General features: G+C 42.1%; 1 protein-coding gene and 1 long non-coding RNA gene across 9 annotated transcripts in view; one reads left to right on the top strand and one right to left on the bottom strand.

Moving 5' to 3' along the window:
* Nucleotides 1-12,962, bottom strand: part of cdin1 (CDAN1 interacting nuclease 1) — a 63,253-nt gene extending 50,291 nt beyond the window's left edge. For all 5 annotated transcript variants that reach the window (XM_035396536.1, XM_035396464.1, XM_035396688.1 and 2 more), the window contains exon 1: nt 12,305-12,962. In XM_035396536.1, coding sequence (XP_035252427.1) covers nt 12,305-12,405 — 101 coding nt within the window. In that variant the 5' untranslated portion in view covers nt 12,406-12,962. The remainder of the gene's footprint in view (nt 1-12,304) is intronic.
* A 128-nt stretch (nt 12,963-13,090) lies between these two features.
* The window catches only part of LOC118222745, a 95,750-nt gene continuing 92,062 nt past the window's right edge, over nt 13,091-16,778 (top strand). For 3 of the 4 annotated variants that reach the window (XR_004764319.1, XR_004764323.1, XR_004764318.1), the window contains exon 1: nt 13,979-14,120. This is a non-coding gene — a long non-coding RNA (uncharacterized LOC118222745). Of the gene's footprint in view, nt 13,143-13,978; nt 14,121-16,778 lie in introns of those variants that run through there. The other variant, XR_004764325.1, reaches the window with a different exon arrangement.

Raw genomic sequence — 16,778 nt, 5'->3', positions numbered from 1 at the left:
GACTGCTAGCTAGCCAACAATTCAGAGGATGTAATGACAGAAACTAGGAGCAATAGCAAGCTAGCTATACCTTACCATACCCATCTAGTCATTTTTTACACTACTGTTAAATTAGACGGTTTATTTGACATTTAATGGCTTGCTTATAGCCAGCTTAGTACAGTCTTAGTACACTCAAGGGCACTTATTAGTATTACTGGACAAATGTTATAAAATCCATATTTTCTGTCTGTATTCAAATGCTACATATTATGGACCAATGGTAGTACGCACAATACCAGCAGCCAAGAAAGAGCCTGATGAAAGAAAGCATCAGAAGTAAAACTGACTTCTTCAATCATTTAAAACATAGTACAGAGTACAATGAAACCATATCATACATGGTAATCCGATAAAAGTTAAAAAAAAAGCAGCTAAATGTATGGCACACCCAAAGGAAAAATCCTCCTTGTAAATGTGCCTATAACAATCTATACTGTTAAGATTATAGGGCATCATCAGGCCAGCAGGTTGACAGGAAGACTAGAAACCATATCAGATGCCGGGAAGTTACACAGCCACTGTCAGACAGCCATCTTGCAGGTAACACACAGAGCCGCTGTAGTCTGGCGTGAAAACAGAACCATCTCAACAGGCAGCCAGCTCCACGGCCCCTCTAGTGTTTCAACAAAAACAAAAACAGCACTACCTCCACCGTCATGGTGCGAGCACGGCCATCACATCGCTTACGATCAACCGCCAAGCGCCCGAGAGAGGCCGGCTCGAAAAACATCACGCACGTCTCCCGAAATTTCTCTCCGAGACAACATGGCTGCCACGGCGTTCATTTACAGAGATATATACGGGCCAAAGGGTCACAGCAATTAAGCAGGCCATTTAACGGTCAACTGTCAACATGTGAGCACGAGGGAGGAGGGAAAAAAAAAGATCTTATTCGCCTCAGCCTTGCACCTGAGCATTTCGCCGACATTAGCAGACTATTTTAGACTCGGACCACCACCTTCTTTAAAGACGGACATCTGTTCCTTTTTAAAATGGATTACTCCGTATAATGATCGTGATTACTATTTAATTGCTCGGGCTTTAGTCCGCTAAGTTAAAAGGGACATAAACTGCTCTTAATACCTATGAAAACACAGGCTTTTCAGCAGCGGGGTATGAAATCTGTGCACCGCTTGCTTTTCCTGTCAGCCTTGTACCTCGCACGAATAATTACAATGCTCAGAAAACTAGCAGGTTTAAAGGGACGTTTAAAAACAAGACAATCATACAACAAATTTTTAAAGCAGTTTAACAGGGCAGAAAAGAGGTAGCTCCACAACTGGATACAATCCAAGGGGTTGTCATAGTTTTATAGGGTATGTCAAGGTTTTACACCACAGCAGTATCGTATAATGTCCTTTTCCATTGAATAGACATTAACAGTAAGTTATTGCGGGCTTTACATTAATGTATATTCAACCTGTACTCTCCAGGGTGCACTACGTTCAATTCATGCTAAAATATGGAGCAATGCACAGTGCCCTACAATGACAGTCTGATCTCCCAGTAGCTCAGGCAGTAGCATTACGGATGAAACATTTTCACTCGCGGTGCAGCCCCGCAGTAACACAGCTTTTCAGGCTTTTCGAGATAATGCGCGAACGAACTGAGACCACTCCCATCGCCGCCCATCTGCAAAGCCCATTTCAGCTCAATTCCAATACTGTTACCCTGTAACCATACTGCAAAATTATCATCATACAATTTAAAATTGCACACGCATCCACACGGATAATACAGGCTTATTTTGCTAGACTAAAGAACAGGGTGAAACGGATAACAGTGACATGATACACCAGTTTACCGCAACACCATGTGAATTTCATACAGGTATTACAAAAAATTCGACCGTCACTCATTTGACAATATTGCTTTATTTAAAAAAGAATAAAAAATAAAAAGAAGCGACAAAAAGGGAAATATTCCAGTTTCATCACCAGTCTTATCCGTTCCTTATCTTGGATCAAATTCCTTGCCTTCCAGGGACCAGTGAATTACAATACGTGCTACCTAAACTGACCTGGGCCCTGATTGGATCAGTAAATACTGGGCTGATAAAGGCATGTTATTTCACGCCCTGCTAAGTAAATAGAGGCCGCAGTCATCTCCCCCCTCCCGGCCCCCATCGCCCCCCTAAGGTTTAACAGGGCCTGATGAGGCTCGTGGGGTGAACACTGCGCCCCCGCTACTCCTGTGACATTGGCAAATAAAAAATAAGAGGGACGTCCCTGAGATTCGTCTGTCAGGGCGATCACATGGGCGTTAACCCTTTCGTTCTGCGTTACGGGAGAGCGAGATGACGGCCGACCGTGAACGCAGCCGCGTTCAAACTCGCGCCGTCCAAACGGGCAGGACGACCAGATCAATGAAAATACGGTTATGCTGAAGATGTGAGTTTGAACTACACCGAGATGATGGTCTTCTATCCCTACACATCCCATCACACACATCTTTAATTTTAAATGGGTGGAAGGTAAATATCCAAGTCTGATTATAACACCCCTAGCCTGTTCCACCTTTAACCTCACTGCTAAACAGCGCCCCCTCTGGTTAACTGGATGTACGCGACAGCTGCACCAGCTGCAGGGTCTTCCACGGCCATCGTGGAATGTGATAAGACCAACCAGACGACTTCATGGGTTTCAAAGAAGAAAGTGTGCTTGTCCTAGGACAGCTGTATTTGCACAAGATTCTATCATAATAGGACAGGCCTACAGCTGCAAATGACCAAGTAAGGTTTTGGGAGAGAAACTGAGAAAATGGTGGCCAAAAATAAGCTGCCATTGCTGGTGCACGGTTGCGAAATCAGCTAAGAGCATGAAGGAGTTCCGCTGGATGGATACACGGCTGTCATAACGCGGATATAACGACAACTATGAAAGATGATCAGAGGATTAAAACTCAAACAATGCACTGACCTGGATTACCAAAAGAGAAACCTGCACGCATACACAAACAAAAACTATTTTCCTTTGAACAAATGTGGTACAGTAAATAGTGTAGTCAATAATGAACTGAGTGCATAGTGGTAAAAAACACTTTAGACCAACTTGTAAATTGCAAATGGCAGCACTGCCATATCACTGTGCTCTTATATTTTGTGAATGCCATTAGAAAAGTTTCCCCCCCTTGGGGACAATAAAAGTGTTCTGTTTTATTGTATTGTTTTGACACTACTGCCCTTTTCATTTAGTTTGCATAAAGGAAATATGATTTTATTTTGCCAACCGAATGCATGACAAACAGTTATTTTCAGGCGCAAAGAGAACAGGATTTTAAATTACAAAAAGGCCAAACTGTCCAATAAATAGTACATACAACACTGAAAGAGTATTTCAAAAACTGAAAGCGTAATATGATCAGATAGCATCTCTAATTCAGTTAAAATCTACGCTTTTTAGAGATTCTTACGGGCTATTATTTTTAAAATGTACTATTTACAAATAATTAATTATAAAAAATAGCAGTAATTTACCGAATGAAAGCCACCTGGCTAATGGCATGGGAATCATATGCTGCAACAGTACTTAGCATTTGGAGGAGTTGCATGCAGAAAGTGGTGCGTAACTAGGCTCTTCGGGGCATCGAGCTAACTGAGGCATATCAAATTTTTACTAATGACTTTGAAGGGGTTTCAAAGAATGAAGTTATAATGTCAGCGTTTTGATAGCAGCAGCGGCTTATCGGGGTCAGGATGAGCTAAAACAGGCACACTACCGTAATATTTCTAATACACAGCGCTCGTCATTCGAAAACAGCAGTTCCAGCATTTAAGTTTAAAATTGTGTGTAAAAATTTTTTTTTTTTTAATTATTCATTAATTTAAAAAAACAATATGAAACAAGAAGTATTAGTCTTCTCCCAGAAGGAGAATAGTCTTGTTGCATTAACCAATTTAGCATTTCTGGTATCTTGACATGAAAAAAAAAAAGAAAGAAATTTGCTGCACTCAATATAATTCGGTAAAATAGTAGACATATGCAAATCTGTCTAATTATACATGCTGATAAGAGAAGCCCAACATCTGTTTCCCCACCATATTCTAACAAACCAAAAAAAAAAAAAAAAAAAAAACCCATAGGGTGCTTAATGTAGAATTTTAATATATTGTGACATTCCAAAAATAAACATGGACCTCTGAACTGCATAGTTACAATGAAATGCATGTTTTGCAAAAACATCTACACTCCGTTTTAATTTACCGTCAGGCCTTCCATTGAACAGGCAGGACGTGCATTCACTGGAAAACCGCTCCACATTTTCCCTCCACACACGACGACCAGAATCAAAGCCGTACCACATAAAGGAGAGCGCGCTTTCAGATGCTCACGAATTACAAATCGTCAACAAAAAGAGTGCCGCAATCCGCCCTTTTGTTTCCCCAATCTCGCAGGAGGCATGATAATTCCACCATAATGAACACTTTAACACTGACATTTCGGTGAAAGTCACAGGGATTATGTGGGCTACACACACGTCGGAGAAAGGCAAACATGTAATGCGGTTTCACACAATTCGGGGTACATCGTGAACACATTTAAATATAAATGCAACACAAACATTCAAAGTATCGGGAGAAATTGATTAGACGTTCAGCGGAAGATCAAAGCCCTCCTCGGTCCCCAACAGCAATGGCACCTGTCCTGTGCTGTTAACTAGAATCTCTTGAAATGCCAATGTTTAGCCAGTGAATAAATGTGGTTTCAGCTTGTAAAATAAACAAAACTATCAAAAATGCCATTTGTTGAAGGCAATGCAAAAAAAATGTTAAAAAAAATGTAGAAAAAAGAAAATGCTAAACTGACAAAATGACATTATCCTGCAGTACACTGTGACTGAGCAGACTTTGTACCCGCTGGCTAGGACTATTCCCGTGAGCAGCGCAATGAAACTTTTAGCAGGACACCCCCGTCTACAGTCTGGCAGCACATCACTGACGGGGACAGACCAGGAGCGGCGTGCTGCGTCTACACGAGCGCGTGATATCACACAGAAAATACTGAACGGAGAAAAGAGTTCCCTTCATCATTATAATCTTCTAAACCCGATTGTTTGAGCTCCTAAGTCACTGACCTTCTTCCAAAATGCTAAAAAAAAAAAATGGTGGGATCGACGACATCTGTGACAAAACCCTCACTTTAATAATAATCCACAATGAGAGGTGTGGACGCTCGCCCCCCCCCCCAATCCTTGACAAAACACGTTACGGTTATTACGTCTCAAGTTGCTATTGATACATTATAACTATCGCTGCATCCGTGCAAACGTTCTGGAGGAAACACAAAAGGAGGCTTCAATTATCCGTCTCGCAAAACAAATGTCCCCTGGTCTGGCAGGGAAATGCATCGCGCTGACCGACCGCTTCCTCCCTGCAGCATGTCTATGCTACTTGTTCCATTCTGGGCAATTTGTTCCATTCCCCTTCTGCAATTGATTCCAGTATGCAAACAGTTCCTCGGGCTACGAGCCCCGGCATAGCTGCTCCACTGTCCTGCTCTCTCCGACACACAGGCCATTTTCCTTCATTCATGTGGACTCATTCTTTTCTTTCAGTTTAGCGTTCTCTTCGCTAGCAAATGGATTTCAGTGTTGTTTCTGTTGTCTGGGTAAGCGTTTGTTAAGCGTTAACCATGTTATAATTTCCTATTCCCCAAACACATTGCACGTAAAGGACCAGGGCACAGGTAGTGTGATGCTATGTATTTTAACCATAAACTGCACACTGAGTTCAGACCATAGTTGTTCACAATCAACAGCTGAGGTAATCTGAAATAGTCTTTTGCCAGTGTGTTGACGAAACTAATTCTGCTGCAGCAACCATCTTGAAGCTTCTTAGAATCCTGAATAACATCTAAGGAGAGTATGGTGTCATTTTCAATGCTGTAAGCATGGGTTTTCAATGCTGTAAGCATGAGTTGAAAATCCCTAAACTCAATAGGAAAAATCACTCTATAGGAAACACTATTTTGATTTGGTTAGTAAAGTAGTTCATCAAAGTAGTTTGCATCAGGTTACCAGGTAATTATTCAGAAGTTGAGCCTAACGGAAGTTGCGAAGAGTCCCCCCCTCTCTGTCTCCCTCTTTGTCTCTCTCCCTCTGACCGCGGAAAGCGTTCCAGCTCTGCCATTAGCCTCCCTGCATCCCAGACTGCACAGCACAGCGCAGCCGTTAGCTTGCTCGCCCGCCACTTCCACCCGCCAAGCCTGAGCTTCAGTTTGAGCCTCGAGCCGAGGAAGGGTGCTCACCAGGGACGGAAGGCGTCCGCACGAGCACACCGCACAGGCCAAACGCAGGCCAAACGCAAGCCAGAGCGGAGACCGACTAGCGTCTGCGCGGGCTGCAGAGAGCTGCGGCCTGCGGTGCACCGTTTATACCGCAGCATGCAGACGACAGCTGCGCTTCTCAATATACAGCAGCAGAGCTCTTTCAAAAGACCATTTTCACTGGAACATCTTCAGCCAAAGCTAGGACTGTATTTTCAATGGCAGCCTGAGCATTTGAGCTTTATTGACCATGTATGCATTTTTCACCGTAAATATATTCTGATTGATGTAGCATGTATTCAGTGAAGCCTTGTGTACTTCTTTTTTTTTTTCCTCAAAGAAAAGGTTGCCATTACTGTCTGCCATACTTTTGAATGAGAGTGCCTTCATAACTAACAGAAGTGGTGGAATGGTTAGGTAAACACTGGAAGCTGTATTCTTTTGGTGCCATTTCAGCCCTGACAGTGTGTTCTTAAGACCTTTTAGATCGCCAATAAAATATTGGCCTTGGACAAAAGCCACTCCCTTCTCTCTGGGAGAAAGAAAAAGAAAAAGAAAAAAAAAAAAAAAGCTGCTTCCAGACCAGTCAAATTTCAGCACTTTGTCCGTTTGCCTCTGGATCCACATCTGGATGACAAAGCCAGCAGAACTGAATGGTTCTTTATGAGCCGTGAGAGGAAGAACATCTATGGATTACGAAACTAGCGCCGAAGCCGGACCGTCGGAAGTAAATCATTCAGCGCCGCGATGCGTGCGTGAACTGCTCTGTGACTCAACAGAAGGTGGAGAAATAACTGTTTTAAAGAGCCGTGCCAAGATAAAGGAACCTGCTAGCCATTCAACGCACTCTTTGGACAGATGTTTCTTAGCATGTCGGTTAACAAAGATGTAGCCTTTAAACCAATATGGTATTTTCATTAGGCATTAAAACACACACGTACAATAGAAAACAAAAATCCATAGCAAAAGACAACAAAGAAAGGCATGAACAAGCAGCAGAGCAGCACATTACAAGTCTAGCTGAAATAAAATGGACAATATTACTGTGATCACATCTAGCACAGTATCTAGCATAAACCACAGTAACCTTTGCCAAGAACGTCCTTAACCTTCAACTGTGTGTGAGAATCTTGGTCTCAGTTCCTTTTAAACCCCACATGACCCTCACAATCATTAGGACTGCTTCCTTAGCAAACCATCACCACGGTCATCATCACCATAACATCCACCTTTGTATTCTGCCCAGTCCATATAGACTTGATGAATAAACAATTCTTTCATATGCCTGTAAATGGAATAATGCAAAGGTGTATTCCACAGTAATAATCTATTGTACGCTGATGTGTTGAATGGGAAGCCACTATCCTGGTGATAGTACTTATTCGCCTATGGCCGAAATAGCCTCATCAATCCCACCGATATCTAGCCCAGCCTAACCCTAACCCTAACCCTAACCCTAACCCTAAATGCAACCAGTGACTTCAGATAACACATCCCAATATTTTAAATCAATGTACAGACAATTTGAACAAAATAAATGCCTTTTTTTGGTAAACACCAGTTTTCGCCAATGTTTAGCAAATTATTTTAAACAAGGTATTATTGTAGTTCTTTAGTTATTAATTTAGTCCTAAATGTAAGATGTAGCCTACTCTCCGTATATAGTATTTTTAGTAATATGTACGAAGTAAACTCAAGCACTTACATTCAAAGGGAAAACTCATCACCGGACAATTAGGTAAATAAAAATCTAATTTGCTTCCTTTCCTGTGTGAAATGAAGGCCGAACCCTTCTTCCCAGCATAAGCTCACCAAAGTTAGTTAACAGATAATACGGCATCCGTGGTTTAACTGCCATGTAATATGCAATAAGCACCAGAACCGCAATAAATAATCAATGAGCGGCCCTCCTCTTCATGCCCGGTTTGAATATTACCATTAAAAACAAAGTGTCTGCTGCCAACTCATCAGCATATCAATGGCACATGCCACAACAGCCCGGCTCTGGTTTACTCCACAGATCATGGTAGATAAACCCCAAATAACAGAGAAATTAACAAATGCTTGACATTTGCTCAACATCCATTATTCTGACACTTCTTCTGAATTTCAAAGGCATGAGCGCATGCTTAATCAACATTCATATTCCCCAGCGAGCTGCAGGCACCATATTGTACCCCGCCTCGACGCTGATGAAAACTGCACATTAGAGGCGTTTCAGAAACGCTCGGGGACCGTGCGCCGGGGACGCGGGGGCCCGGCCGCTCCCGCTTTTTCCTTTTAGTCGCGTCCAAAACAAAAGCATCTGCCGCGCCCACAAATCCCCCCCCCCCCCCCCCCCCCCCCCCCCCACCCCCCATCCCCTCCTCCGCTGCAGCCCTTCCCCAGCTCCGCTCAGGAGCCATATGCAAAATGAAGCGAATGGCATTTTAAGGAGGGAGTAATCATTACATCCAAATTCATTCATAGGGTGCGCAAAAGGCCAAAGAGGCCTCTCCGGGGACAAAGGCCCGCCGGGGATTGGGTCCCCGCTGCAGCCGGGAGCCGGGCAGTCTCCGCCGAGCAGACAATTTCCAATTCTAATGTCCGAAGCCATGGGACTTGTGTCACATCCTCCCGCGCGGGCCGCCGCCATTCTGTTCCCCCCATTGTGGCGGGCGCAGACACTGGGCAGGACGCTAGCGCTAGGCAGGAGGGCGCGCCGCATTTGCATGTTATTCAATTGTGAAAGGGGCGAACGTGACAGCGCTGTGTCGAATTCTTTTCCCCGCAGAACGCCGCGGCTCCGGAGGAGAGGCATGGCTGACAGATGACTCCCCAACATCTGTGTTACGCGGCCGTTACAGATGAGGGGCCGCGCATCCCCCCCCCGTCACACGCCCAAATAAGGAGACCGACAGACATCTGATGGAAATTAGCTTTAAATTACCAATCAGAATTCTCCACACACCCTTACCCCAAAACCGAATTTATTCTTAAAAAATGATCCCCAAAAGAAACAGTTTGAGAACCCATGACATGCAAGGGGACAGCATTGTGAGTATTGATGGATGCGGTGTGTGCCAATTCCCCAATGGTTTCTTATTGAGTTAATTACTTTTTAAAGTGTGAAATTATTGGTCTTTGCCAACCTACTGCACAAACTATGCTTTTTAATAGCTTTTCTTTCTGTTAATATGCCTGCATAAGATTAGATAAAACAAACTGGATGGAGGTTTTACCGAAGACTCAGAGGACTGAATTCAAATATTTTCTTTCAAGTAAAAAACTTCCACTGAGGGCAAAAAAGGTAATATTTCAATTGCAGACAATCTGGGGAGGATAAAGACACTGTAAAAAATGGAACAAATACAGAATGTGGCAGTTCTCAAATTAACTGATCATTGGACCAACATGCATAATGCCACATTAAAAGATGTTGGCTTCTTGTGTTAGAATTGAGAGAGAAACTAAAGTCATTTTTACCCCATAGAAAAGGCCATTTTGTGAGTTTAATGCATATTTGAGCAGAACCCACACTTTTCCTTGGAGTACAGTGGTTGACCACAGCAACTCAAGTACTTGACATACAGTCAAATGGCAAAAACTACTTTACACCAAATTAGCAATGACAAACACACACACACATCTTTAGGTCTGATACAAAACCAAAGGCCAAAAAAAGGTGCATGTGCACTGTAAGGCTCAAAGATTACATGGACACAGACCCTAAAGAGGTAGAATTTCAGGGCCCCGTCCACTCCCCCACAAACAGCCAGTGGAGGCACAGGATGGCCAGCGAAACACTGTTGGAGAGGGGCGGTATATATTGGGACTCTGCCTTTTCTTTCATTAAGTGCGCTGGGGCCCGCATTAAAGATGCGTTTGGGCCGGGGAGGAGGCTGGTGGACAGCACTGCTGTCCGTGACGGGGGAGGGAGATGGTAGGGGGGTTACTGATGAGCGGCTGTGGGCCCCGGCCTCCCAGCAGGACCCTGTTCAGGAGGCAGATGAAGGACAGCCGTACTTTTCCCCCGCCCGTGCGAGCGCCTCTCCCAAGTATTTACCCAATCGCGGGGCGGCCGCACGCGGGCGGGGGGGTGGGGGGAGGGGCGAGGCCTCCCTGCCTCAGCGGATGCTAAGAGATGATGGATGGCCTAGTCAATACGTTATGTCTTGAGAGCCTGATTTCCTGCCATTCCAATCACTAACCCTCCAGAGCCCCCTCAGCTGATTGGACAAGCAGAATAATTTCGCAGGCTGTGAAAACACCACGGCCATGCCGTCTGTCAGACCTTCGACAAGATCCAGGATTAGATCTAACCTTACTGAGCCAGAGTACAATGAGGAAATGATATTAACAGCAAACTATACCAGAACACATCACCGCAGCTCATATGAATGATTCAAAATCATTGGTGTTGGTTGATAACAGTGAAACCATGTTAAATCTTGTTCCACAAAATATTGAAACAATGTGTTCAAACACAAAGGAGGAAATGTTTTTTTTTTTTTATTTCATGTTTTTGAGTCTGGAACACTAGGCCAACTGCCGTCCCAAGCCAGAGGAAAAATATTAATAATCTACAGGAATACAGATTTCACTTTCTTGCAATTTAAAAAAAAAGTGATCTTGAAGGTATTCATGAAGTGGTGATAATATTTAATACTAAATAAATCACAGACATGGAGAAATGCCCAGAAGATAAAACAGGAGATAAGATACAGTAACTGGGGAAGGGGTGTGTGTTCAGAGATGCGGCAAGGGGATAGCACAGCAATGCTTAGGGAAGACACGCTCAGCTGATAAGCTATGCTAGAAAAATGCTGACGCTAAGAAGAGCAAATGCTCAAGGTAGGCTCCTTCCCCCTGAGGAATACAGTACCTTATTCCAGCAGTGATTAGAGTACAATAGAAGCAGGAAGCTCCCGATTCAGGCCATGTTTTCAGTGACCTCCAAAGGAATAATGTCCTTGTGGCCTTTGGGGGATTACAGGTGTTACATCTAATAAAGCATGATATCGAGAAATAAAAAGAAATGGAAAGAGGACAAATAACCCTGCTGATATTCTTAAAACACATCCCCCAATTGCATGCATCCATGAACAAAGAGATAAACAAATGGAGAAAGATCATCACATCCCAACCAATAGGTAAAACACAATTAGGGAGATTCAAAATTACCAGGCTCCTCGGCAGTTCCAAAATGCAAAACAGGCCAATACTAAAAGAAAAAACAACCTCTCCGCATTTAAAAACAGAATGACTACTTTTATCTCTCTCATTCTGCATCAGAATTTTTTTTAACAGAAAGCATTTGAAACAGGCAATGTTTATAACAGATACTGCATTCGGCCAAAAGCTTTTCAGTCAATCCCTGTGCTGGAGTGCTTCATGAAAGCATGTGTGCATAAGACTAAACACCTGCATAATTACACCTGCAACTTATAAATGGTGAAAGATAAGCTTTTCCAAACACATCCTCTGGTTGGTTTCTTGTGTATACTTTTTCTGCATCTCAGTGACTGAGAAAAGATTGGCTATGACAAAACTGAAAAACTAACTAAAAAAAATAGCCATATCTGTTCGACTTGTTCCTGCATTTATTTTTAACATAACGATTGGGACAACATTACATTTCCAGGAACTTCTCTTCTTTTTTGCACAATGAATTAGTTTGCGGTGTCCACCAATGGGGGGGGGGGGGGGGGGGGGGCGGGGCAGGGTTCTGTAAGCGATGGTATAACGGCGACTTGACACTTGAGGTGTGACGTATGGTAAGGGACAATATCTAGCTTTTACTTTAGCGTGGCAGACCTATCGCCAGCTCTAGTTCATGTTGTCGTTGGTGGAAATTAGACAATAGCCAGTATCTACTTTTGACAACATAGGTTTGCATTACGCTTTGCAAGCATGCATATTTAGTAGTGTGATATAAATGGAATAAAACAATGTGCATCAATCTGTTCGAACGTTTCATACAGATTCCTAAAATAATTAAATTCAGAGCGGTACCTTACCTGGAAAATCTGTCCTTCAGCATTTTCATACACTGGCGTGTGGGTCTGAGTTGTTCCGTGAATTTTGCTATGGTTTTATATTCTGCTCGAGAAAGCTTCATTGTTGTAACTACTTACTGAAATAATGTTTTAAATTGTACGATAAGTAAAGGCGTCACATCAAATAGCGTAACGTAGATAGTCAGGTGTAGGGAACAACCTGATGCCAACGAGCTATAGCCAGGTTCGAATGGTTACCTTACAAATGATCTCGAAATTAATCCGTCTACTTCATGACAGCTTGAGTTATATTCCTAGCAGAGCTTACTTTAAGCCATTCGATCATTCTTCCGCATTACTCAAGTTAAAACGCGTTCGTAAATGTAAAAGTTTCAATGCAGTTAGAAAGCCAGCTAGCTAACACTAAGAAAAACAGCTGCTTGCTGAGGACAGCACCAGCTGGCTAACGTTAGCTAACTAGCTAATCCTACTAAAATATCAAGCCAGGAACACTAGCTTGCGTTTATTAAAAAAATAAAACACCCCACTCCCAACTGATATATGATAAGTGTACGTCAACTTTAAATAGCTCACTATTTTTCCAAGTTAACCTCCAAACGACATGTTCACATTGAAGCTGCCAATGTCCTGCTGGAGAAAAAAGTTACTTCCTGAATGCTTCCCGCGGCCAAGTTGAATCATATACGTCAATAAGAGCGCACGTTTTATTGGTCTGAACTGCAGAATCTGAGTATGGTGGAAGTGGATAGGTGGATGAGCTGTTCTGTGCTCACACTTCATGGACCGTATCAACACCGTGGTCAGAAGTATGCATGCATGGCGCGAAATGGAAGAATAGGTAAAGTGTGAGTGCTAAAGAGCTGAGGTTGTGACAACAACAGTGAACAGACCATGCTTGAATTTTATCAACATTGTTGATAAGCGTGTCAGCCCTTCTCAAAACAAGGGCTTAATTCAAATTCACTGCTATATTACGATAAAATAAATGCGCAAAATAAGTTAGTGCTGGCTTTGATAACAGTTGTACAGCAGCAATTTCGTGCGTATAACACTTTAAAGGTATGCGTATGCAGAATATAACTAGCTTCGTGGAGCCTGTCTTTCCATTGCTTTTAGAGAGATGTATCAGCAGTGATGACACGTTCATTCGAGTGTGGCTCAACAAGGTATTTGTGGTAGCTATACATTTTCGGGTCTTGCTACACCACTTCTGCATTTATTTAACCGTTACCAAGCACCGTAGAGATTTACAGACGCGATTGGACGTACAGTCCTACAATACATCACCTTGAACCTACAACCTGCAATGAACCTATTGCTAACTGTCAAACTGGTTACACAGCTGGTGACGGAGTGTTAACATATATCACGTAGCTAGTGCACGTCCACATAAATATACAAATATATTAAATAAAATATGAAATAAAAATATTTTGTGGAACTTGTAGACAGCGTTGTTGTAACAATATGAAATGGAAAGCTAATTTAGTGACAAGAAATTGGGAGGCGCTAGCTAAATAAATGTTTCATTGAGTGCAGAATTTTTCTGGCGTTTAGAACATTTAAACTGGCTAATAATGTAGCACAATGTGATGTCAGCTGTGAAAACACGTGATGCAATCACACAATATGGCCTTTGCAGCTTATTTTTTACACGCCGGAAGCTGCCTTGTGTCATTGAATTTAAAAAAAAGCCTATCATGGTCTGGCAAGAAAGATAATTTTTATTTTTATTTGGCAGAATAAAAAGTTGTGAACGAATATCTAAGGCAGAAGGCTTCATGCTCAACAACAAGGATCCACATCTGTCAAACCGGTAAGAGCAAAGCAATTCTTAAGACACTATTTACACACTTACTGCAAGAGCGGCACATGGGCATTATTTCTTGGCATTGTCGGACATCAGCAGCCACCCCACCGCCCCCTTAATCCTCTTTTGCCGCTAAAAGATGATTTAAGGGGACTGGGAACGGAAGCAGAGAGCCCTGGATGGCATTGCAGACATTACGGCAAAGTGGTTTCTTTTAGCTTTCTGACATCAAGCCTAGTGCCTTCTCCAGTTGCTAAACCCACACAACAGGAATGTGAGAGGAGTCACCATATGGATCAGATTAGCAATCTTCGCTCTTTCAAAAAGGGTATTTGGATTATTATAGGTCCAGGTGCACTTTGCCGCAGATCTTGGCTCTTGAGAAAGTGTAACAGGTTTGGTACAGTGACATGGCATTATTTTTTTTAATATGTTATGGCAATTTACCTTCATCTCAGCTCTTGAAAGTTTGGCATGTTTATGCTCTAAGAACCCACGGCTGGAGGATTTTAATGGATTTTCAGATAAGGATACTGTAGACAGTCCTAATAAAACTTATAGAAGCAGAGGAGTTTAAGGCTAGTACATAATTGAAGATGTCCTGAGGGAATTTGCTTTTTTACAGTATCACGATCAAACAGTGAAATATGTTTGTTAACCTTTGTAGAGTGAGATTGCGAGCTAAATGTATGCAAGCACACTGCACTGCTTACTGATCATCCACGTTAATGTTATACTGTCAATATTTAGCTTTATTTTACTGAAGTGTAGTGTATTAGGTGTGAAGATTTCTTAAGCAGTCTTATAAATACAGTATTTTGATGTTTCGCAGCACATTTGCATAATCAATTTTATTTTCATTAAAAAAATTTTGATCAAATGAAAAAAAAAGTCAGTAATGTTGTTAACTAAACAGCATTTTAAGTGTTTACTGTTTTCTCTCCCAAGGCTAGTTTGTCATAAAACCCCACTTCAGATCAATAATGATTACTATGGTGCTGTTGTATAATTACTCTGTGGCAAGTGTTAAGACTGTCAGCAGTAATAGTTATGTTTCCCAAACAGACTGTATGTTTTTCAGAAGCATCCTGTAACTGAAATACGGGAAAGCTGTTAAGAACAAAATTTGAATTGAAGCTTATGTCACAGTGGTCTTGGTTAAAAACATTGGGTTTGATCTATTTAGTTCAAACCATCATTTTAACTGGTAATCTGGCAACACCCGTATGTTTTCAACACATACACACAGTATAAAAGATGCAGTTTTGATATTACAACAAACATTTATTTAAGCTAAGGAATGCATTTCATAAGAAACTAAAGCACGAAACAGTACATTTTAAACAAAAAGGACAAAAAGTTGTGAGTGAATGAATAGTCTGATTAATAATAAATTATCTGTGAATTGAGCCACTTGAATTGCTCTGAAGCTTGCAATACAATCCAAAGCAACCAGTGGTCTGTTTACAGTAAAGAACTGATTCAGTTGTACAGTCTCAAGAGGCTAAGTCCATTACTACAGTTTCAGGACCGATCCAAGTTGGCAGAATCCACCATTTAAAGAGATGACTCCTTAAGGTCTGTGTATATCTAGTCAACTATGAGCAATGACACAGTTGACTCGGGAAATCAGGCCCGTGTGACATGCCAGTTGATCCTGAATGAGTGTAGTCCGGAGAGTTCTCAGCGGCCAGCAGTGTGCAACTCGAGCATCGTTTGAGTTTCCTTGTGAAGTAAACAGACAGAAGAGGCACAAGCCGCAGTGTCAAAATTCATTGTCCAAGAATGCAGGAAAGCAAATGTAAACTGTTCTAAATCAATCAACGCAAATATGCTGTACATGCACAGACACTAAAATAGAGACTCGAGCAGCTGGTTAGCATCATATTTAAATATACTCTCCTTTTGTAAATTAAACCTTATTTTAAACAACGTACTTTTAAACTTATTCCAGATAGATTTTTTTTGAACGACAAAAGCTCTATAGTTGCTTCCCTGCTGTAGTCATTTCTGTGCATATGTGTTTTGTGTAATTTTGTGTGGAGTGTAATGCTAGTTTGACCGAACATTTGTATTTACACTGGAGTCAGCAGAATGACTCAAAAAAGCAGCTTCCAAAAATTGTATTTGTTCTCCTCTGTTGGATGTGCAGAGGCTTTTAGATGGTCATGCCAGTGAAGCTACTGGGTGATGGGTACTGGGTACTTCTGCTCACTTTGTATCTGATGGGCCCGGGAATCAATATAAGTGATCCTTTGCATTCAAGCCTGGGATGAGAGGGCCAGACAGATGGGCAGCAGAAACACAGCCTACAGGCAGGGGTGTAGGAAGGGGTGAGGTTTTTGTATATATACTTAGAAATCATTTACATGCGCTGCTTAATTCTAGTGCCTCTGCAATGTTGTATCACCCTTACCCTCCCTACACTCATAGATACCACATTACCTATAAACCAAAATATAATGCAAATCTAAGATGGCCTAAAATGTAAAGAAATTTGCCAAATGGATGTGGTGAAATTTTGGGTGGCAGAGATCTTGGCGATGTTATGGGGTTGCTTAGCAATAGCAGGGATACCAGCAAGGACGTTATTGCTCCCGTCCAGTTGTAAATCCAGTAAGATCTGGATCAGTTGGTGGAACGTAACATGCGCATTATATGCAA

Source organism: Anguilla anguilla, chromosome 1, assembly GCF_013347855.1.
Source record: "Anguilla anguilla isolate fAngAng1 chromosome 1, fAngAng1.pri, whole genome shotgun sequence".
Classification (NCBI taxonomy): Eukaryota; Metazoa; Chordata; class Actinopteri; order Anguilliformes; family Anguillidae; genus Anguilla; species Anguilla anguilla.
The sequence above is the reverse complement of the archived record's forward strand: the minus strand, read 5'-3'. Positions and strand labels throughout refer to the sequence as shown.